Source organism: Alligator sinensis, unplaced genomic scaffold (genome assembly GCF_000455745.1).
Source record: "Alligator sinensis unplaced genomic scaffold, ASM45574v1 scaffold830_1, whole genome shotgun sequence".
Taxonomy (NCBI): domain Eukaryota; kingdom Metazoa; phylum Chordata; order Crocodylia; family Alligatoridae; genus Alligator; species Alligator sinensis.
The window spans coordinates 1224575-1247052 of NW_005842309.1; the positions used below are offsets into that span (position 1 = coordinate 1224575).

Consider the following 22478-nt stretch of genomic DNA (forward strand, 5'->3'; position numbering starts at 1 on the left):
TCCATCTCCAAGTGAAATGTAAATGCAGCCTAAAGTTCAGATAACTAAATTCTAACCCTAAAGTAACACTTTTTCCTTTTTATTTTTTTGTTGATATAGTAGAGTGATGCTACTGAAATTCACAGCACAGAGATCAATGTGATGTCACATAGAGAGGATTATGATCTGCCAATGCTCAAACTTCTATAAAACAGAGAGAAATGATGCATCTTGCTAGCTGACATAGAAAGACATTAACTGCACTTGACAGGATTTGTGAGCTGCTCCTTAATTCTACTGAAAATCCCCTTTTATGTGCAGATACTGGAAATCCCCTGTGCATTTCATCATTTAATTTGTCTGCCAAACTGAATATTAACATCCTGCTGTCTGTCTTCTTTCCTGACATCTGTCTCCACCCTCCTGTAGGTGGTTCTGAACGCCAGCAAAGTGTAAGGCATGTAATTATTCTTTAGAATTATCCATCAGTGAGCTTATTACAGTGTGGAGAGAACACAGGATTTATTTTAAGTATTTATCCTGCCATGTACTTGTGAACTCTATGTTGTAGTGATTCATTCTGCATGATAATGTATCCAATTTGAGAGGGATAAGAAATCTGAAATAGAAATTTTATTATTACATGACAAATGAAATGAGAGTACGGAGAATGTGACTTGTCATAGTATTTGTCATAGCAGGGGTGAAGGAGTCAGGACTGGAATCCAGAATCCTGATTCTGTCAAACTGTGTGACACTAGGTCATTTAACCTCTGTCCCTCAGCTTCCCTCTCTGTATGGTTACAATACTAATGCTCACCTGACACATCTTTTGAGATAATTTAAAGTATCAAATGTCCTTTAAGATTCTGTCATAAGCAATAGCTATACAGTGGTTGGTTTTTATGGACATTTTTCTTAGGTGAATACATAGTTAAATACCTTATATAAAAAGTCTTCCTAATCTGACAGAATTAGAGATTTTGAACAATTAAATCAACATTCATTCCATAAACAAGTTGATCATATTTGAGATTTCTTCTGTTAATGGGAACTCAGAGTTATATTTTTTGCAATGGTTAATATTCCCTGTCACCAACTAGCATGCACTGGAGAGAATGACAGACCTGCATAGTACCTGAAACATCAGTCAATCAACAGTTACTCAGAGGATACAAAAGAGAATCTGAAGGCATCATATGGTTGTTTGATGGCCTATAACTAGCTATCAAATAGGAGCTGGTAGCTATATGCTCATCACCATACTGAACATTAGTCAGAGCATGAAATGGTTTGGTGGTTTGATTTAGGTAGCCCTCCAGACCATACATCATGGGAAGAGATAATTACCTCTTGCCGGACATGTCTGCTCTAGGTATGCAGACCTATAAAAATACTGTAAAGAAAATAGCACAGTGATTGCAACCAGGTTCCAAATGCAAAAATTTGGTGCTAATTTTCAAAGCTCTCATTGGATTAAGCCCAAACTACATAAGGACCTTTTCTTCCTCATATAGAGCCTTCTTCAGGAGCTCTCTTCTTCAGAAACAATGAATGACAGCTGTGTTCAGGAGAGACAGAGGTTTCGCAATAATCCGCCCAATACTGTATATTTCACTTCCAGAAAAGATGTGCATGACCACAGTTCTCAGTGTCCTCATAACAAAATCACTTTTTCAACTTTGATTTCTCCAGTAAAGGATTTTCCAATTAACAGAGGGATGTAAGAAGAGAACCAAATCACTGCTAATGTTATTTTAGTATCTGTAAGGCACTCAGATAACATGGCTATTAGCATGTATAAAACCTAAGAATCCAGTTAAAGATTTTGTTTATATGGTAGCTAAATAAATGATGGGTTAAACACAATGTTTATATGGAAAGGCTTCAATTTCTAAATGAAGGCATTTACTGAAGTGTCAAAATGACTCATCAGTTTGAAATAGAGTCTGACAGATTCCAAAGGGAGTCAACCTATTATTGAAGAAAGCTGATTAGCTGCCTCCAGTATTGATCTGTGTAAAACTTGTGATGAGTTCTTGTTTTCCCCTTTGGAAAGCTCTCCCTACAGCAGAAAGCCGGTTTTTCAAAACTGTCCAAGAAAAATCACCAAATGAAAAAGAGAAGAAAACGAGCAAAACTGAAACATTTATTATGCATGTTCTGGATTCGCCTCTCTCAAATTCTGATTAATGTAATGCTCAGGGATAAACTCAAGCCACCTATCCACAGAAATGCATTAAATCGTAGAAGTGCTATGTTAAAACACTGGAGTGTAAAGTGTCAATATTCAAAGGTACTTGCAATATTTCCTAACCAATCATTTTGCACGAAGAAAAAAAATGCAAAAGTCCTCAGGCAAACTGGTATCTGTAAATGCAGAATGGGTTAAAAAACTAAAATACTCCCTTTTGGAGGAAACAAAAAATGCTAAGCCATCAGACAAATAACATCTTATTTTCTTCTTGCAATGGTATAAATGAGGAATGACACCTTGAAAGTGAGGGAGGGAAGAAAATTAGACCAAAGAAACTTAAAGGACTTTGAGGTAGAGATAACTATTTAAAAAACAGTTAGTATTGGAAATAGGAACCCAATGTGCTTTGTTACTGAACCAATTATCCTGCCAAGTGCTGTTTGATGAGCAGATATACATATCCATATATTCTTTTGAACTTGTTGGAGAAATTGGCAAGAATTGTAAGATGAGTATCATGAATTAGGTCAGGGCTGTCCAATTGGTGGCCTGGAAGTGACATGTGGCTCATGATGGGCTAACATGTTGCCTGTGGACTCCTGTCCAGCCACTGCTCCCCTCCTTGACTTTGATGCAGCAGCAGCTGGGGTCTTTGAGCTCCCCCTTTGCAACCTAGCTTCTGCTACCTGCCCCCACTCCTGTGGGTGGGGTGATACTCCAGGAGGGGGCTGGGGTGTCCATGTTGCACACGCAGTGGGGGAGGAGACTGGGCTACGCATGCATGGTGGTGGGGAGCTGGGCTGCTTCTAATGTGCATGATAGCAGAGTGGGGAACTGCTTGCCAAACAGGGGAGCTGGGATGCCGGTGCTGTATGTAGGGTGGCCATCGAGGTACCTCAAGAATACAGGACAGTGAGCTTCAGTAGGTGGCGGCATCAGTGTCGGCGACGGGGGCAGGGAGCTCCCACAGGCAGCTGCAGTGGTGTCGGCGGCGGTGGTAGGCTGAGCAGGGAGCTCCCGCAGGCAGCTGCAGCGGTGTTGGTAGTGGGGTCGGGCTGAGTGGAGAGCTCCCACAGGCAGCCGCAGCAGTGTCGGTGGTGGGCCAAGTGAGGAGCTCCTGCAGGTGGCCATGGTGGGGTCAGCGGCAAGGGTGCTGAAAAACAGAGGACATAAAGGTGTCTGGTAGAGGACAGAGGACCATAAAACCAGACTGTCCTCTATAAAACCTGATGAATGGCCACCCTAGCTGTATGGGAGAGTGCTGGGCTATTCACACAGCAAGGCAGGGAGCTGGGCTGCCTGTGCTGCACATAGTAGTGGAGGGGGGAGCTGTCTGTATGGCATCCCTGGCCAGAAGCAGGGTCTTCTGGGAGTGGAATGAGGCTGTGTGTGCAGCAGGGGAGACCTAAGCTACCTGCATGGCCTATGGCCCCCTGTCTGAAGCTCACGATATGCACCCCCTGGCTGTCAAGAATTTGGACAGCCCTGATTTAGGTGATGCATTTTCCAAAGAGATGAGGTATCATATTCCCTGGAAACTTGGGGGACACCAGGGGTGCAGGAAATCACTGGATGCTGCTGTCAATAGTATTACAGGTTCTTGAACTCACGCATGCTCCCATCAAAATCTAAGAGTCTCCAATATGAATTTGTTTTAAGCTGGAGTATTTTCAGATTTTGGTTTCTTTCCATACCCCCACTTATTTTTTAATTAAGGTATGAATTTCAAACGGATGCAAAAAGATGGTTACATTTGAGGTTCTTCACTGAGTCTACAGTTATTTCGGAGTGCTGGTGGAAGGAACTGGGCTGCATTTTCCTATGATTTTTCATTAGCTTTAACTTCTCAAACCAGCTTTGGGATTGTGCTATTTGATTTCTGGTCTATTTCATCACTCATATTTGTTTAATTACACTGTAATTGTAAGAAGGGAAGGATAGTAAAGCAATTACCACTCTACATATGCAGCTCCCATGGCAAGGAGGAACACGTCAGCTGTTTCACAGCACTTGTCAGGACAGAAAGTGAATAATATACCCAGTTGAAACTGCATAGAAAAAAATAGGAAGGCAGAATGTAATTATCCAAACTGGAATGTGGCCAAGATACCCAAAACTAATAGCCAAGCCTTTGTGAAAACAGACACAGGCTATTTAACAATCACAAGTGGTCATTATTGTTGTGTGTGTCATCTCAATGACAGCAACACTTCTAGCACCACAATGCCCTCTAGTAAAACATGGAAGCAACAGGTTTGTTATTGACCCGGAGCAAAAAAAGCTAACTACTAAATCAGTCATCTCCCTTCCTTCACAACCTGGGTTTTCATTAGAGGTTTCTCATCCAGATACTTACTCAAGCATAGGTATACCCATCTGTATAGGGTACAAAAGCTGTCAAGATTACAGTACAAAATAATAGGGTTGATTCCATGAGACAGCTTCCCTTTTTCACACAGATCTTTAGTCCATCCTACACTGGAGTTCAGTGCAAGCAGAGTCCTACTGTGGCTTCCAACAGTCAGGCAAGGCATAATTAAAAACAGCCACCTGCTAGTTGCTGCAATACTCTTACAGTAATGGAATGATTATGTGCATTGGCTCATGACAGAAGTTCCAAACATTTTTAACATGGAATCCCTTGTCCCTTCTGGCTACACCTGATACTTATTAAATGAAGTGACTTTGACAAGCAACATGTCCTTCAGCCAAATCCTCCTTTTAATCCACAAGTTTCTCTAAGATTATATCAACTGAATGTTTCCATGGCCTCCAAAATATGACTGAGGCCTTTTTTTCAGGGCTAAAAAAATTCAACATATATCCCTTAGAAAAAAAATCTTCAATTTTCTACAAACACAGGTCAGAAATGTAATTTTTCTGCTCTGTTAAACTTTTTTTTCATTTCATCCATGGCTCCATTTAATTCCTGTCTACTTAAAACTACAGAAATGGCAGCTAATAACATTTCATCTGTATGCACAGCTTCTGATCCACCATGGACAACTGCCAGTCTTCAACAACTCTAAGCAACAGATCAGTCAATTTCCTAATTGAGGAGGTGGATTAATGGGAATTGAAACCACCATTTTCAAATGCAGCAGGCCTGATGCAATAACCCCTCAAGAGACACATGTTCCCGATCATTTTCTGTGCAATATTTTTAAGCTATCCACTCTGGTCAATGATGGATGAGGTCTGGGTGCTACTTGGTAGCAGATAAAAAAACAATCATTTTGTTGGTCTCTAACTCTAAACACTTATTCCTCAAGTTTGAAAGAGTTCTTGCATTTGTCTTTCATAATTACTGAGTATAAACAGTCTTCATATTGCCTGAATTTTCATATAATATAAAATAGCAAAACCTCAAGAAAGTGAAGGAAATGACAGGGGAGTAGCTCATTAATGAGTTATATCAATTTTTACCCAGCATCAGAGTGTGGTGTGATGTCAATGGAATTAACCATAATTCCACCACTGGGTAATGAATCTCATTATGAGAGCCCAATTAGTTCTGTCCATAGCAGTAACTGGATTATGGTTACCTGGGAAATGCATATATCTAGCAAATATGAATGCTTATACAGTCCTATGGCTAAAGGGATATTGTAGTCTTGCCGGAAGGAGACATCAAAAATAATTCGCCAGTAGCAAGACATTCAACAAATGTGTTTAAATTTAACATAACATACGATGAAGAGATGAGCTGAATTAAAAGGCTGTCAGTTCTTTTGGTTCTGAAAAGCACTAAGTCCATGATACAGGATTAGTAATAACAAATTTTAATACCCTCTAGCACCTTCAAATCTTTTAAAACAAATACCAATTCAAATAATTATGCTGTTCAAAGTATTAACCATCTAGGGACACTGCAATGACAAACTGACCTGTTTCAAGGAAGACTAATGAAAAGAATTATTGAATCTTGCGCTTCAAATCAAATCCTTCTAACTCAGACTGTACTTCCCTATGAATAAACATTGGACAAATAAACCTGATACAATATTCTATTTTTTTCATGTACCAAAATTTAATTTCAAAGTGATTGGGTAGATCTGAAGATTAAAATGGAAGCAAAAAGTCTTTCATCTCTAGGTAATCAATTCAAAACCTAAGTCAATAATGAACTAAGGTCAACTGTTACCATAACAAATGGGTGACATAAATGAGGAAGTCTTTAGGGAAATTGCAGCGCCCTATGTTAGTTTTTGTTTTATTTAATACTTTCACTAGTGAAAGTATTAAATAAATTTTTTGCAAAAAAGGGCAAGGGGGTGATATTTCTTCAGGACCCATCCGTTGATCACGTATGTCCCACACCATGAACATTGGCAGTCTATGATCTTGGATTATTTTAGATTCTGTTCTTATTCAGTTTGTAATTTTGCTAAGATGTTTGCTTTACTATTCTCCCTCTCCCCTCCCCACACCCCAACATGGAAATGCAGTAAGCAACAATCAATAAAAGGGGGAACCCTTAGATTTGGGATTTTTTAACGTGTGTCACAGATATTACTAATACAAATTACAGACATTTCTAAGTATCAATAGTGGTGTCTCCCCTCCCCCATGCACATAACACGCTAACAACATCTTAATAAATGATCGTTTTTGTGGAGCTCTCCTCTCTCGTATAGTATAATGCAACTGACTGACCCTGTTGCATGGATGATTTCCCACCCATTCACAATCACACATCATCTCTGTGGACATCTGTAGCAATTGCATGGATGGAAGAAAAAAGAACAGAGAAAATGTTTAATGAGAGGATCTTCTTTTAATTTGATTAAATGGGTCAAGCGGAAACAAGAAAGGTGCATGCTATATGAGCAGCCAGCTCTCTGCAGATGCCAGCTGTTATTCTCTAAACCAGTCCAAGAACTGTTGATCTAAAGCATGTGCATTATCAGTCTACAGGACTGTCGAATTGTTTGACTCTTTACTGTAGCTAGGCATTTTTCTAGTCTTCTGCAATACCATCACAATATACAGCCTGTCTCCTTATACAAGTTGCATAATGTTGGCAATCACAGATCACCTTCAGGATCTGGACTTTGCAAACGTGCCCAGTGCAATGAGAGGAGACCCAGGACCTCGCAGCTTAATGTGACCTTGATGTGGTGCCCAAACACGGCACAATATGATGAAACACGGCTGTGACGGGCATGTCACAGCCCATGGGAAAGTTGCTAAGATTTGGGGACAGCGTTCCCTGAATTGTGCAACCCCCCCAACAACAAAAAAACCCCCCAAAAGGGTGGGGGTGGGCATCTTTACAAGGAGTTGTCTACTTGAAGCCCTCGCAAGGGAAATTAAAAAGGAAGCAAAAAGTCTTGTCATCAGTCACTAATACACAGGTCAATTTTACCACAACAAACCGGTGCCCTAAACGAGGAAACGACAGGGCCCCGGGCCAGTCTGGGTTTTATTTGATACTTTCGCTAGCGATTTGGCAGAAAGGGGCAGCGGGTGGTGTTTGTGCAGGGCCCATCCCTCGGTCGCGATGGGAAACCAGGGGCAGGCGGCGTCTTCCCAAATATCATCCCGGTTGGTTCAGAAGCGCTCCCAAGCGCCGTCCCTAGCGGGGATCATCCGTGGGAGGTGAAAGGAGGGGGGAGTCGAGTCGGGCCGGGCCTCCAGCAGCTCCCTCAGGGCTGCCCGCTGAGGCGAGGCCGCGGGGGTTGCAGGCCGGAAGTGGAGCGCGGGCGGCGGGGCCCAGCCGGCGCCGGGAGCCGGGTGTGGTGAGGGGAGGCCGTTCCCCGCGCCGGGCCCACAGCCCTGGGGTAAGCACAACCCCCTCCCCCACCGGTCTTCAGCCCTGCCAGGTCTCAGTTAGGAAATAGGATACGATCGGATTTGCTGAAAAGCTACCGGAGAAAAGGATGCAAATAAGCATTGAGGCGCTTCTGAGGGGAAATCCGGTATCTCTGTATTAGACCAACCCAGACAGCAGGGAAAATTCCTCTTTGGGAGCTTGGCTAGAGCCAGGAGGAGGCTGACCAGGAGGTCCCAGGACTTGGTGGAGCCACAGGTGGGGTGTGCATAAATGAAACGGGTGCAGGGAGTAGCTGTGTGACACAGGCCTATTTGATTCATAGAATTAAGGTGGCCTTGACTCTCATGGAGCAATTGTTAGCCCCCCTGTTATGGGGGGAGGGATATTGGGTATACACCCGTTGATTTTGGGGGGACAACTACAGGGAAATCAAGGATGGGAGTAAGGTCAGAGGTTCAAAATGAGTGCACCAAGGTGGGGACACTGAACAGTGTCCGCTGGCCCTTGAATGACTGCCCAGAGATGCGAACAGGCAAGGGACAGAAAGACAGCCCTGCATTCCCCAGGGGTACAGCCAGCCAGAGCCTCCTTCCTGGTCAGGTATATTGCCAGCTTGGCTAGGGCTAGGAGGAGGTTGAGTAGGAAGTCTCAGGACTTGGTGGGGCTGCAGATGGGGAGTGCGTAAACGAAGAGGTGCAGAGAGTAGCTGTGTGATGCAGAAGAGTGGGCCAGATGGACCTGCGGTCTGACCCGGTACCTGGCAGTTCTTACATTCGCAGTGGGGATGATGATAGGAATGAGTGATACATGATATGATCCTACATTTTCATTAGCAAGTGCACCTCTCTGAACATTCGAATGTAAGACTATCCATGTTGGGTCAGACCAATGGTCCCTCTAGCCCACCACTGGCTTGTCTCTGACAGCGGCAGAAGTAGATGCTATAAAAGGCGAGCACTGAACAAGGTATCTCTAGAGTGATATATCCCCTATTCAGTACTTTCCCTGGCATCCACCATTGTTGGGTTAGAGAAGCCAAAGGAAACCTCTCCAACCACTCTGTGTAATAGCCATTAATAGATCTATCATCCTTGAATGTTTCCAGCCCCTTTTTGAGCCTGACTGCAATCTGCCTCCATCACCTCCCGTGGCTTCCTGACAGTTTTCCCTCCCCCGTAGTTTCAGTGGAGTACAATGTTTAGTGCATCCTGTGCACTGTGTAGCTGTGGGCTGCTTGTGTCTGACTGTGTCCCAGGCAGAAATTGGCCGTGTTTGCAGTAATGGGGGAAACATCCTCACTACAGTGTCCAATGAGCTTTGGGCTCCTGCAGTCCTGGAGAATGAAGGCTGCCAGGCATAAGATGTGTGTCTGTCTGACTTTCCCAGAGGCAAACATTCTTCCCTCCCATCATAATACTCTAGGAATTTGAGGGTTTGGCCCAAAGTCCTAAAATCATAGCTGCTTCTGACTGCTTTGTGGTCTGTATTCCTCAATGAACAGTTCCTAGAAGAAAGACGAAACTGCTACAAGACTGAACGTTGAATAAAGTAAATCTTTACTGTGTGAATGCAATGATTCATGTGGTGTTATGAGCCACCTGGCTACATGGACCTGCTACAGTGAACCATCTTAAGCGTAGTTAGTATGCTGCAGCAAATTGCAAATTAGACTTCTCTGTGTAGACAAGCCTGGAAACTCATCAGAGAAAGTACTATGGTTTTCACTGAGAAATTGGTAGCTGTCATTACATGCAAATACAGCTTATTTCGCTCTATGCATAGACAGTAATGTTTCAAATGGTTGTTTTCCTCCTCTGTGAAAGATTGGCAGAGGAGAGTCCAGGAAACACTCCTGTGCAGCGTGCCCTCTGCTCTGTTTTCCTTTACTCAGCTGCCAAGACTCTCGTTACTCCCAGACCACCTCCCCAGTATCAAACACCTCTGCATCCCTAATTCATTAAAGGGAATTCATTTGTCAGCTCTTGCAACCCATGAAGAAATACCCCTACAATCTTTTATAGTCTCCCTCCTAAGCTATACCTCCCGACTTAACCATCTCTAACCCTGCTGGCTATACTGCTTGAACCCTCACAAGTTCCTGGCATCCTAGTCACAACAGCTTCCTCCACTCTGTGTATCAGTGTTGTATTAGGTTGCTTAGGACAGTGGTTCTCAAACTTTTTTTGTATCAGGAGTTATTTGTAAACATCAATGGACAGTCCTGACCCAGTACTCTTCACTCCCAATGCACTGTCTCCCGCCCCCAGGCCCCAGCCCCACAGTGTGTGGGGGGCAGAGGGTGGGTGTATGGGGATGCAAGGCCCCAAGTAGCCCCTTGCAGGCTGGAACTCTGCCAGGGAAAGGCCATGGTTTCCCACATTTTTCTCCTTTAAAGGAGAGTCCCTTTTTAAGTTTGTTGATCCATTTTTAAAGTTTGTTCGCAACCCTTTCATATATTCTTGTGACCCACTTTTGGGTCACGACCTATTGGTTGAGAAACGCTGTCTCAGAATACGATATACAGTTCAAGGTGCAGTCTCAATGTCACATAAGGAAAAGCAGTAGTTTCTCTAATTTGTCATTTAGTACTTGGTAGCTTTGCAGTTGCCTTTTTTAATCTTAATTTAACGCACGGTGAGTTGCCAGTTCTCAGTGTGTTCGCAAACTTTTGTGATGAACTCATATATTTTTGGTAACACAAGCTAAATTAACAAAAAAAGGTGATTTTTTTTGATGTTGAAAAAATGATCTTTGCTATAAAATTAGGGAGTATTTTGAGAGGAAGATATAAAGTGTTACTGTTAGAGTCCTTGGGGAAGAGAGGGAGCTGTAGGAAGGTGGAATTAGTGTGGTTGATGTAGCTCTGGCTCCCCTCCACCTAACAAGTTACATACTTTGGAAGTGAAACACAGTCAACCACTATGCAAGTTAATTTGCCAACAGTGGCTCCTCATTAGAAACATGTTGCTGCTAAGACTACAAGGAGCCCTCAGGTTGGTGCCAACAGAGTAGGCTTGTTAAAAAATATCCTGAATACATTGTCTATGAAATCCCGCTCCAGATAGGAGGTTTGTCAGCTAATGCTGTATCATACCTTGTGAGAAGGCTTTTAAAGCTTTTAAAAAATATTTTTTCCTGCCCAGAAATGAAGGGACCACAAAGGGGTTTGGGGTTTTTTTTTGGAAATGTAGTTTGCCTTGATTTCTGCTATTGTAATTACACAGAGAAGAGTTTTTTGCCCGATTTGATTTGCTAGAACTATAAATAATTTGAGAGCATGCTGGTCCAGTTAGGGTAGGTATTTTTGTTTATCAAAAGGGAAGACGGAACCTATTTTCCTTGGAGCTTCATCTGGAATCATCTCCCCTTCCTTTGGCCTTATACCACAGAAACTTGTTATTTTGCGTTGATGAAATTGGTGTCCCTGCTGCAGTTGGCAAGGAGACCAATTCAAACAATGTCTTCTCATCCCTCCCTTCCAAGTGCCCTCAATAGGGAGCTGAGCTTGCTGTCACAATAACTATCTGCTGCATCCTCATTATGACCAAATAAGACTTTGCAGAGGCAGACGCAACTTTAATTTGGGTTGTAAAATCCATTTATCTGTAATTTTGGCGCTCTGCTATTTTCAGGCCCTGTACAGCCCTTTTTTCTGCTAATGCTGCCATTGTACAGGCAGAGTGATATTGGTCCCATCTGAAGTTGTGAGGTGGTTCCAGCTCAAACAGTTCCTTCTTTCACCATATCCCTCTTGTTCACTTCTTGCCTAGCCTGTATATTCACTGAGGACAAAGCCTCGCTTAGCATCAAGACATTAGGTCAGCTTGTGCATAAGAGAACTAATTGGCTCTCAGTTAGCATTTCTTATTGTTATTTGGTAACCCCGATCTCATTAACTAGTTTCCCTCTTGCTTTAATGTTGGTGTAATGAGCAGAAGAATTACTTTAATGTTTATTAATATTAGAAGCTTAGATCTCAAAGTTTTTCTGACTGTTGGATCATCATTATAGCAAAATAGGAACCCTGTAACAATCTAATATCCTGTTGTGTTATGACTATTACAGGCTGTTACTTGTTCCAACTGTCAACAGATGCAGCCAAAAATAAGACATGAAAGTTATTTGCACTCCCAGAAGCGATTCTCAGCGCTTAATACATTAAGTAACATCATTGAGTCTTACAATCTCCATGTGTAATGTACCCCTTTTACAGATGGGTATAAGGACACAGCTTGGTTTTCATAGATACTAAGTACTGGCAGCTCCTGTGGAAAGCAGTTAGAATTGTGCATCTTTAAAAATCAACTCATTGGGTCTCCAACTCTCATTGAAATCGGTAGGAATCCAAAGCCTAACTGGATCTGGGACTTGAAAAGACTGCTAGAAACTAGCTAGACCCAAGAAAGGACTTAGGGGCTCATATCCAAAACCACAGTTCAAAAAAATCTTTGCTCAGTTGCTGCCTAACTTCAGAGGTACCAAAGCTCCAGATGTGAGGTTCTTTACATCTGTAAGTTCGTTTTTCTTTAACTGTAAAGTTCTCTAGGTGTGTAGCATTGCACCTCTGCACAGGTTTAGAATTGCCCCAGTCTTGACAGGGCTCAGCATTAGGACATCTAGCTGAGGCCTAAGCATGGTTGGAATCCAGAAATTAAGTGTTCCTTCAGCTATGTTTCCCGAGGTGCCTGATTTAGTAGGCCATCTCGGCTATCATTTTCCTTTGAAAAAATACGGGTATATGAGGGTGGTGGTCTCCTCTGTCCACATGTTTTAAAATATGACTGAGCCTTGTTCGGTTCTTTGAAAGAAATGGGGTAGGCATATGCCTTTAGGAGAGGGTCCTGAATGAGGTGCTTGAATTGCATCCTCCTTGCAGACCGTGCTGTTCCATGCTTTAGAATGCTAAATGTTTTAGCAATATGAGGTACTTAAGTCTCCCACTGAACTGTATGAAGACCCTAGAAACTTAGGACAGGACTTTGGCTTCCACTCCAAGGGCTAGTAAGCTTAAAGTCTTCTAAAATGCTTTATTTTTGCTTTATTTTTGAGCCTAAGTGCTCTGTTTGTCTTAGCCCTATCTTAAATACCTTTGGAAATCTTGCCCTAAAGTCTTTATCAAGCTTTCAGAAATTCACAAGTATAGAACTGGGAAAAGAACCTAGGGGTTCTTTCTGCCCTAGATGCCAAAACACATTTCTTCTTTCTAAATAAAAAGGAAACAAATAAAATATTTAACCAAAATTAAAAGAAAAGTATTTGCAATTTAGGAATGGTGCTTCTTGCCAAGTGAATTTTGTAAAATTTTCTACTGAGCTAATGCAAGAACTTCCTTGATTGCTGAAGTAATGGTTGAGCAGAGTCTCTTATAGCAAAGGGAAGGTATTATCTATGGGTTAGTCTGTGCTGGAATTGTTAGCTGATTCAGAATTAATATACATGGTCACAGGAGATGGATGTATGGACGTTTGTGGTTCTAAGCATGGAAGAATGGGGATGTCAGGTCCTGTTGAGTGGATCTTGGTTCTGGGGCATGCACTGGTATCAGTCAGGGACAATATATACTGTTGAAATCAGTGGTTGCCAAATGGCAGAATTTACCCCTTATGTAGTCTAAATCTTTGGATAGATTATTGGATACATTTGCTTTGTAAAGATAATGACATTACTTAATACATAAATGTGACATCTTGTCATGTCAGATGTTTACAGTTATAATGTACATGAGACTACTTAAGGTTAAGGGCAGATAATGAAATTCTAGAGGATTAACATTACAAAATTACAAATTGGTTTATCTCCAACCAAATACTGGTACCAAAACTGATTTTATCATTACAAAAGTTCCATGATTTTTTCACATAAGCTGTTCAAATTTACATGATAACATTGATAAAAATAATGCTTTTGCAAAGGTATTAAGTCTCCAATCTTGTACCTGTAGATTTGCAACTTGACCTGCATAAAAAGGTTTTCTATTTCTTTTTAGAAATTACCAATATGTATATATAAACTAGGTTCAGATTAATTCATTGTGTAATACCTGTATTTTTAGTCCTGATTCTCCACTATTGAAGTCATCAGGAGTTTTGCCAGAGAGAACAAGATTGGACTCTTCATTCTGCTCTTCTGTTTGCAGGCAGATCATTGTAGTTAGTTTACTCTTAAATGAAAACTTTCACAGAACATTGAATGTGAGACAATTTATAAATTAAATCTTTGTATTGCAGATTTTTCTTTATCTGTTTTTAGGCGATGGGCTCAGCAAGGTTCACTAAGGTTACTCTTGCTTTATGATTTCAGTGGGAAAAAGGATTAAGCTTGTGATTAATTGAGTCTGGTCCTTTAGTTGTGTGGAAGAGGAATTTCCACTGGCATTAGTAATTTAATTTATTTGCATATCTCAGTGCAGTGCTAAATAATCCCAGTAAAATTCTGACTCTGTTGAAGAGTATGGCAGAACATCCCTTGACCAATAGATATAAGAGCCAGGATGTCACCTTAAATGCATATTGCAAATGGAAGCATCTTTGTTAGTTGCATGTGATTGGGTGAGGTTCCACATCAGTCTTTTGCCCTGTACCAGTTTGGTGAACGTAGTCAGTATCATTTAAGAATAGTCTGTGAACATGGAAGTAGTGACAGGAGTGTGCTGATGCTCCTGCTGGGAGTAAAACCCAGAGATTCCTGACAAGAGGATCTTGCCCTTCTGCTCAGGGTCAGAGCAGTCACTGCCTTTGGGGTCAGAGAGGAATTTTCCCTCATGGCCAGACTGGTAAGGACTGTGGGAGTTTTTACCTTCCTCTGTAGTGAGGGGCATGGTCCCTTTATTGGATCTCTTGATTGTATTTTAACAGCTCTTGCAGAAGCTGGACATTGACCACTGTTGTTCCGCTGCTTTATCTCAGGTAGGTTAGGGTGTTATTTGCCTTGTAGTTGTGTAACAGGGTTAAGTTGTGGACTTTTAGGAATAAGTGAGACAAGGATTTGTATAGGATGGTTTGGCTAGGGATGAACCTGCCTCAGGCAGGAGGAAGTTGGACTAGATGACCTCCAGAGGCCCTTTCCAGCGCAACTTCTCTGATATCTTTTAGCACATGAATTTGTGACTAAAAAACCCCCTCACGTTATCAAGAAGGCAATGACAGTGACATGCTCATGTTACTCTTGGAAATATTTTTAAACACCAGTATCGCTTACTTTATCCTCTTCCTTTATGATGTTGTTTTACCCACAATTTGCTTACTCATGGAGAAGATTTGCTTCCACATATCTTCTAGATACTTCACTGGCACTGCCCTCTTGCTTAAATATAATCATTTGTTGGTTTTCAAATCAGAGCCTTATTCATACACTTGGACATTGTTCCATTAAAGGGTCATTTTTGTCAATTATTTTTAAATTAACTGGGTCCTTCAGTATAAAGGCTCTATTCACTGACAAAGTTATTTTTAACATGAAGTACCTGTCTGTGAGTAGAGAATGTTTAGCCTCATTTAAAGAAAAATAATTACTTTTTCTTTAAGGAATAATTTGTTTTGTTAAATTGTTATCTTTTGTTCAGTGAGTGGTTGATCTGCATTTAAATAGAGGTTTCCTTTAATTTATTTTTTTTAAAGAAAGAAACTTGGGGATGTGAAGTTTGGAACTGATCTGTTTTACATGAATGAACAAGAAATGCAAATTGGGTGTAAAATGGATAACAAATTTTCTTGCTCAAGAAATATGGGATTAATATTTTATTAAACATTCTAAACTGAAGACCAGGGAGGCAAGAGTATCTGTGAGTGCTTTATCATGCAAAGACATTTGTAAGCTGTACAAAAACTCTGTCAAGGTGCTTCTACTTCTCTGTATCCAATGCTATTATAATATGTCAAATATACAGTGGAGCAGAGCATTTTCTTGAATAGAATGAAATTATGTCCTAATCAGTGTTTCTTCCAAAGAGAGGATAAAGTGAGATCAGTTCTTCATGACTAGTTACCTATATGAGTGTTTGTTTTTCCCTTGTAGTTTGGTTTTGTTTTGCTTTTTCTTTCCCTCAGACTTGGGATAAGCCTTCATTAATTTAAATGTATCAAAGACATGGTGTTTGTTATTTTTCCTTTTTTTTTCCACAGCATAAAGTTGAGTAAACCAAGGACAGTTTGCATTTCTAAACGACTAATGAGAGTTATGAAAACCCACAGCAACATAACGTAAACATTTGATCTTTTTGTTTTTACATTCATATGAGAAACTGTTATCTGTAATTCATTTTAAAGTTTTTACACTAATTTTTACTAGCACAGTTGCATAGTATTTTTGTAAAGTCCTGTTGTGAAAGATGAGCTATCAAAAAGTAAATTGGAGGAGGTAGTCATCATCATAAAGGGGTGGTACCCTAAATTCTTTATTCAGGGCTTGAACTTGGCTTGCATGAAGCAGTGCCATACTATGAGAGTAGCCCTTCTATGAATAAGGTTGAGAGAATCTAGTGTTTTGTTTTTACTTTGACTGAATATCCACTGACTTCAGTGATAATTTTGTCTAATTAAGGATTTCACAATTTAAGGGTTGTTTATACATTTAAAAAAATGTTTAGAAGTGAATGTAACTACCTTTGCACATTGTTTGGTTCTGGACATTTTTAGAAATGAAATGTCTTTGATCTGCAATAGATTTCATACTAAAATACCAAAGTATATGGCTCAATCTTTCATAAGCAACTGCAGCAATAAGATCATTTGGTGACGTCATGGCAGAAATAATGATACGTACTTCTGTGCAGTAGTGTTTTAAAAGGTTGCAATGTCTGCAATGATGTAAAAAATACTTGGATGCATTGCAAATTTATTTGATGTATTGGAAATTCTTGAAATAACTATTTCATCCTCATGTTTTGACAACAAACTTGGAGTTGAGCTGCATCCTTGAACACACAGAGGAAGGCTGAATCCTGTAACATCTCTTTGTAAGCTGGCTATGTAAATTGGACTGCTAATTGCCAGGCTAGTAGCTCTACTACAGTTATGGTACTGACTCTGTTATGAATATTACCTTTTATTACTATTTTTAGTACTATCCTATGGTGACCCAGGAGCTGTGAGGACAAGCAGATGGAATTGGACAGTAGTTGCAGTAGCTGTATTTCAGATTATTCAGATGATACATTTGAGTCCTTCAGTGAGGAGGAAGAAGCCTGCAAACAATACGAAAACGAACCATTTGCATCTTATTGTACCACAGAGAACTCAGAGTGTCCTGCTGTGTCAGATGTATCTGAAAGCACATGGAAGTCAACAAGTCAAAATGATGAAGGTATGCAAAGCTTACCACATATTTCATCTAGTCTTAAAATTACACAGTGGGGGCCCAGATCAGCAAAAATAACAACAAAATAAAATAAGAACTACCTCCAGTTTTCTTGCTGTGTAAAGCAGTAGAATCCTCAAACTCTGCCTTTGCTCAGCCAGAGATATATTTTTGCTCTACCAAGACTTAATGCAGATGTACTGTGTCAAACAGGTTATTTAGGTTGGGAAGCCCTTATTCAGTTTTTCTATGTACTGGAGTTCTATTGCTATGATAAATAGATCTGAAAGTTACCTTGACTCAGAATCGCCATACTGGAAAAATAGCTAATCTACAGTAGCTTCCCAAAAGGTTAGTAGAATTTCCATCACTAAAGGCATTTGGAAGTAGATGATATTAAGTTTCAAAAATATATTGTGGGCTGAACAAGCCTGCAGCAGGTAAGATTAAAAGTAGAAGGGAGTCGGGGACAGACCATCTTACTTAACAGGTCTCTAATTAAAGTTTCTGACTTATCCTGACTTCCAGGATAGTGTTCCTGTCCTGCCCTTTTACTCTTATCTTGCTTTATATTTAAGCTGGATATAAGTAATATTCAAGCTACTGATCAATGTATTTTTCAAACATATATATTCTTAGAATAAGAATTTGTCCTCACTAGAATTAAAAAAAAAGTTATCTAAAAAGCATTTAGCCAACATGTTTTAAAAGCTGATGTTGACAAGGAATACAGGTTTTTAACATATGTTTGTACCATGGCCTGGGCTCCCACATTGAGTTCACCATGACCAAATAGCTTATGTTAGAAAACAGATAGCCTTGTCAGCACAGGGGTTTTAAGATCTGTTAGTTAAAACATATTAGCAAGCATATGCATTTTATCCAGTTGTGGACACCCATTTTAGTGTCTTTCCTTCCCTTTCTGGTCTCCCCAGTGCATTCTTCTTTTTTTCTCTGCAATAACAGCCAGCATTGTGACAGTTAATGATTCACCATAAAACTTCTTTAGGTACACAAGCTCTACGTTATAGGCCAAAATTTGCCCTCAGATTCATATATCTGAAATAGAAACCATCTGTGCCCAGGGGTAGAAGGGTAGCCTTAAAAATCAAATTGTCAAAGATCCGTGTAATAAGATAATGTTTGCTTTGGTGGCTTGTTCATGAGATGATAACCTGAGTAAGTTTGTTTTGAATCTGTTTTCATAGTGGACACATTTTAATAAAACCTTCCTTCTTTAATAGAATGTTATTAAATACTCCATTAACAGCTAGTGAAATCCTTCTTTTTAGCATCAGAGAACTAATCATTCAATTTACACATGTAAAATGCAAAATAAATTGATGAGTTAAAGAAAAGGTGATATGGCCTTTTTTCTTTGCCAAAGTGATTCTCCATAAAGCACTAGATCTACAATGATGAATACCAGTTAAAGGAAAGAGCTTGTAGAATGGGAAATAAATCACAAAACCATTTTCTACCTATGATTTTCTACTGTGTTGTATATGTGTGTTAGTGCAGGGTGTGCAGTCCCTGATGTTGGGTCTACTTGGTGGAAGATTCCATCAAGTCCAATTAAAGTGGCATTTTAGGGCTCTTAGTAACTCACAGAAGGTGCTTAGTACACTGCAGATTTGGACCTACATTTGTCTCTGGAACTTTCTTTCATTTGCATATCTTATACTATCTTTTTCTTATATGAGTAGAGAAGAACAAATTAAGATATTTTTATGTGATAGAGCCTGGGTAATTTTACAAGCTGCTAATCCACAAATTTCCTTTCTACAGGCCAATAGTCTGGGGTTTTTTTTCCCTTGCCTACAGTGTTCCATTCACAGGGAGACATTTGTAACATCCAGATGGAGAATTTTTTGCCTTCCCTATTAGGTTGTACTTTATTTCATTTCGACTTTCTCAGATCACATTTTTTTACAGGTGAGCTCTTAGACTCTGCAACTATAGAAAAAGATTTGATGGGAAAATGGATCAACTGTCTCAAAAATAAAGCAGCTGGCACTGGAGAAAGCAAACCTGTCATGAGAACACGAACAGGTGAGGTCACAATCCGTATTAGGATTAGCTACCTGAATTTTTTTACTTCTTATTAGTTACAATACATTTTGGACAACAGTTTAATTTTCAGTTAAAAAAAATACACTTTAGAATTTTGAACTTCCCTTCTCTTCCCTTTAGTTTTGTTGACCAGTTATAGACCTGGTTGGAAACTTTTGATTTTTTATTTAATTGTTTCTATCCAATTTTCTGATATGTGAAATGTATTTATTTTCTTGACCAGCTCTATTATTCACTGGCTATAACCTGCGCTGCTTCAAGACTGTGGTATTTCTATTCCTTTCCCCCACTGAGGGAGGCAGCAGTGTACCAGCTTTGACAGAAGCAAGGACAATGTAGCAGTATTTGAGAAGAGCGTGGGAGAGCGAGGGTGAAAGGATGCTATTTGTATGTGCTTGGTAGCAATGTCAGCAGTGGGTGGAGCTTAATTCCTCCAAGTTTTTTATGTAAAAGAGGTCGTGACTACTATTGTTAATCTTAAAAAAAAGTAATAGGACAAAGATAATTGAAGCAGAAGTAAATTTTCCTGAATCTCATATGTGAAAGGAGTGCAGACTCTCCAAAGCTGTGTGAGATACCTCTAATGTTCTGATTCAGAAATCAGTTGACTGAGATTGATCTTTGCACCAAAGTAGAATGCTGCTGTATGGCTTTTAGTTGGGTATAGGGGTACCTACTCCCATTTATACTCTTTGTACATATTAAGAAGATTAACTGTGTAGCCAGTAGCCAGAGAGAGATAAGTCAGTGTTAAGTGTTCCTGACTCCCACTCTCTGGCTCTGACCATTCTGTTAATGAACTCAGGAGCACCATGTATGGCAGATATAGTTTTATGAAACATATTTTTACTAAGGTATTGAAGCTTTGTCTGAGGAACCTCTCTAAGAGCATCCTTCAAAAAAATGTCAGAAATGTATCATAAATGTGTAATTGCCTGGTTTAGATAGCTATTTACATCGTGGAGCCTACCAGTTTGCAGAACTAAATTTCTCTTGGGGTTGAGAGTAAGCCGGTTTAATCTTTTCGAACCATTTAAAATGTTTGGAGTTCCTCACAAATTTACTTTTGTGGGCCATGCTTTATGGCTAAAATAGGGTGGACTGGTAGTTAAGTGCTTTAGATCACTCAACTGCTTTCTTATTAATTTGAGATAACCTATCAGTGGTAAGAAATGATACCAGGCTCCTCAGTCTGTCCATCTTAGCACTCATCTTAAGAGTATCTCAGTGCTTCCTGGGTTTCACACCTTGGTCTCTTTATTGAATTTGTAGAATGCTGTGATTTGATTACCTGGCCAACCCCAAATCTATTAGTATTAATCATGCAACTAGCAATAGACTGTATCTTTCAAAACCAGAATATTAACTTACTCATGAAATAATCACAATAAGTTTCATATTCTCAGATCTATAAATGTTTGTTTCCCTTGGACTTAATGAATCTTTAGTCTATGACCTTGGGAACTTCTTATTGTTTTATCTACGTGGAGACTCTCTTGATTACCTCTTAATTGTTTTTTTGGGTTTTTTTTACATATTTGTAGATGAGCTCACCTGGAACTAGGCTGCTGTATAATTAAGGTCCCCTCAGTAAACTTAGTAAAATTAACAGAGTATGCATTGAAGTATGACTCTGCGGATAGTGCTGCAGAACGTTGTTAAATGTGAACAAATCATATGTTAGCTCACAGGCACAGGGGCCGAGTACATGGGGGGCCTGAGGGCCCTGGCCCCCCTCAGGAAGAGGGCTGTTGGGGCCCAAAACTGAGGAAAATGATGTAATATTTCCATATGATTTTATGTTGTAAAAGATGGATTCAGTTATGTTGAGTGTGCTAGATATAAGGTGACGTGCTTAGGAATGATGACCGAGGCACAGAGCTGTTACCAGGAATCTGGGTTTTCCATTTGCTGCAGAAAAAAATGAATTTTCTCCTTTAACGGAGAAAAACACAGCTTTTCTCCCTTTAAAGGAGGAAAAACATGGGAAATGATGGGTTCCAGCCTGCAAGGAGCTGCTTGGGGCTGCGGGGAGTGGGGAGGGCGATCAGAGGCAGGGGGCATCCACACTTGTAGGGAGAAGATTAGAAAGGCTAAGTTGGTGACTGAATTTAAAGTAGCAACAGAAAGAAAGAACAATAAGAAGTCCTTCTTTAGGTATGTAGGGAACAGGAGGACTAAGGGAAAATCATGCTAGATAAGGTTCAGAATGGGCATGGTGGGAATGACCATTTTTCTACTGTTGATGTTGAGCTGGTGCGTGATCAGTTAGAAAAGTTAGACATTTATTAGTCAGCAAGACCAGATGAACTTCATTCGAGAGTGCTGAAGGAGCTGGTCAAAGTCATCACGGGACCTCTGGTGAAACTCTTCCAAAACTCATGGTGCTTAAGGGAGGTCCCTGAAGACTGGAAGAGGGCCAGTGTTGTGCCCATGCTCAAGAAGGGGAGGAGAGAGGACCCGGGCAACTGTAGGCCAATTAGCCTAACTTCCATCCCAGGGAAAATCCTGGAAAATTTCATCAAGGAGCCTATGTGCGATATGCTTGCAGAAGATAGGATTCTGAATGACAGCCAGCATGGCTTCGTTGCAGACAGGTCTTGTCTTACCAGTCTCGTCTCCTTCTGTGACCAGGTAGCTTGCCACCTGGATAAGAGAGAGGAGGTTGAGATTGGGGGGGGGGCAAGGCAACGTGGCGGGGGTTCATGTGCTCCCCAAGACTTCTTCATCCAGAGTGGGCTGCAGGTATGCAGTGGGGCTATACCAGCGCTGGGCAGGACCTGCCTCCACAGTGCAGCAGGTGGGACCTGATGTAGGCAGGAGCACCCCGCCATCATGGCCTCCAAGTTGAGACATAGCAGTGGCTGCAGCCACAGTGTGGAGTTGTGCCCCCCCTGCTGCTAGGTGGGCAGGGGTGCCTCACCTTGGTGGCCGTGGTAGCACAGCATTCCCGCTTGTGCCAGGTCCTGGCCTCTAGGCCATGTAGGCAGCTTCTGCCTGGAGCTGGTCTGGCCCGGCTGCAGCCCCATGGCCCACTGTAGGAGCAGAAATCTTGTGGGGTGGCACGTGCCTCCTCATCCACCCTGTTGCATTACCTGTGCTCCTTTTCACCCCCACCATGTGTTGCCTGTGCCCACACCCCACCTCCCCAAACACCCA

At 40.9% G+C, this 22478-nt stretch overlaps 1 protein-coding gene and 1 long non-coding RNA gene across 4 annotated transcripts in view; one reads left to right on the top strand and one right to left on the bottom strand.

The window, feature by feature from the left end:
* Window positions 1-2114: 2114 nt before the first annotated feature.
* Window positions 2115-6144, bottom strand: LOC102369397. Its single transcript, XR_324407.3, has 3 exons — window positions 6064-6144; window positions 4130-4224; window positions 2115-3329 (listed from the first exon to the last, which is right to left on the bottom strand). It is a non-coding gene; the product is annotated as an uncharacterized LOC102369397 (long non-coding RNA).
* Window positions 6145-7862: 1718 nt separating this feature from the next.
* Window positions 7863-22478, top strand: part of CUNH8orf48 (chromosome unknown C8orf48 homolog) — a 163931-nt gene continuing 149315 nt past the window's right edge. For all 3 annotated transcript variants that reach the window (XM_025209813.1, XM_025209814.1, XM_025209815.1), the window contains exons 1-3: window positions 7863-7959; window positions 17011-17252; window positions 19182-19298. In XM_025209813.1, coding sequence (XP_025065598.1) covers window positions 17051-17252; window positions 19182-19298 — 319 coding nt within the window. In that variant the 5' untranslated portion in view covers window positions 7863-7959; window positions 17011-17050. The remainder of the gene's footprint in view (window positions 7960-17010; window positions 17253-19181; window positions 19299-22478) is intronic.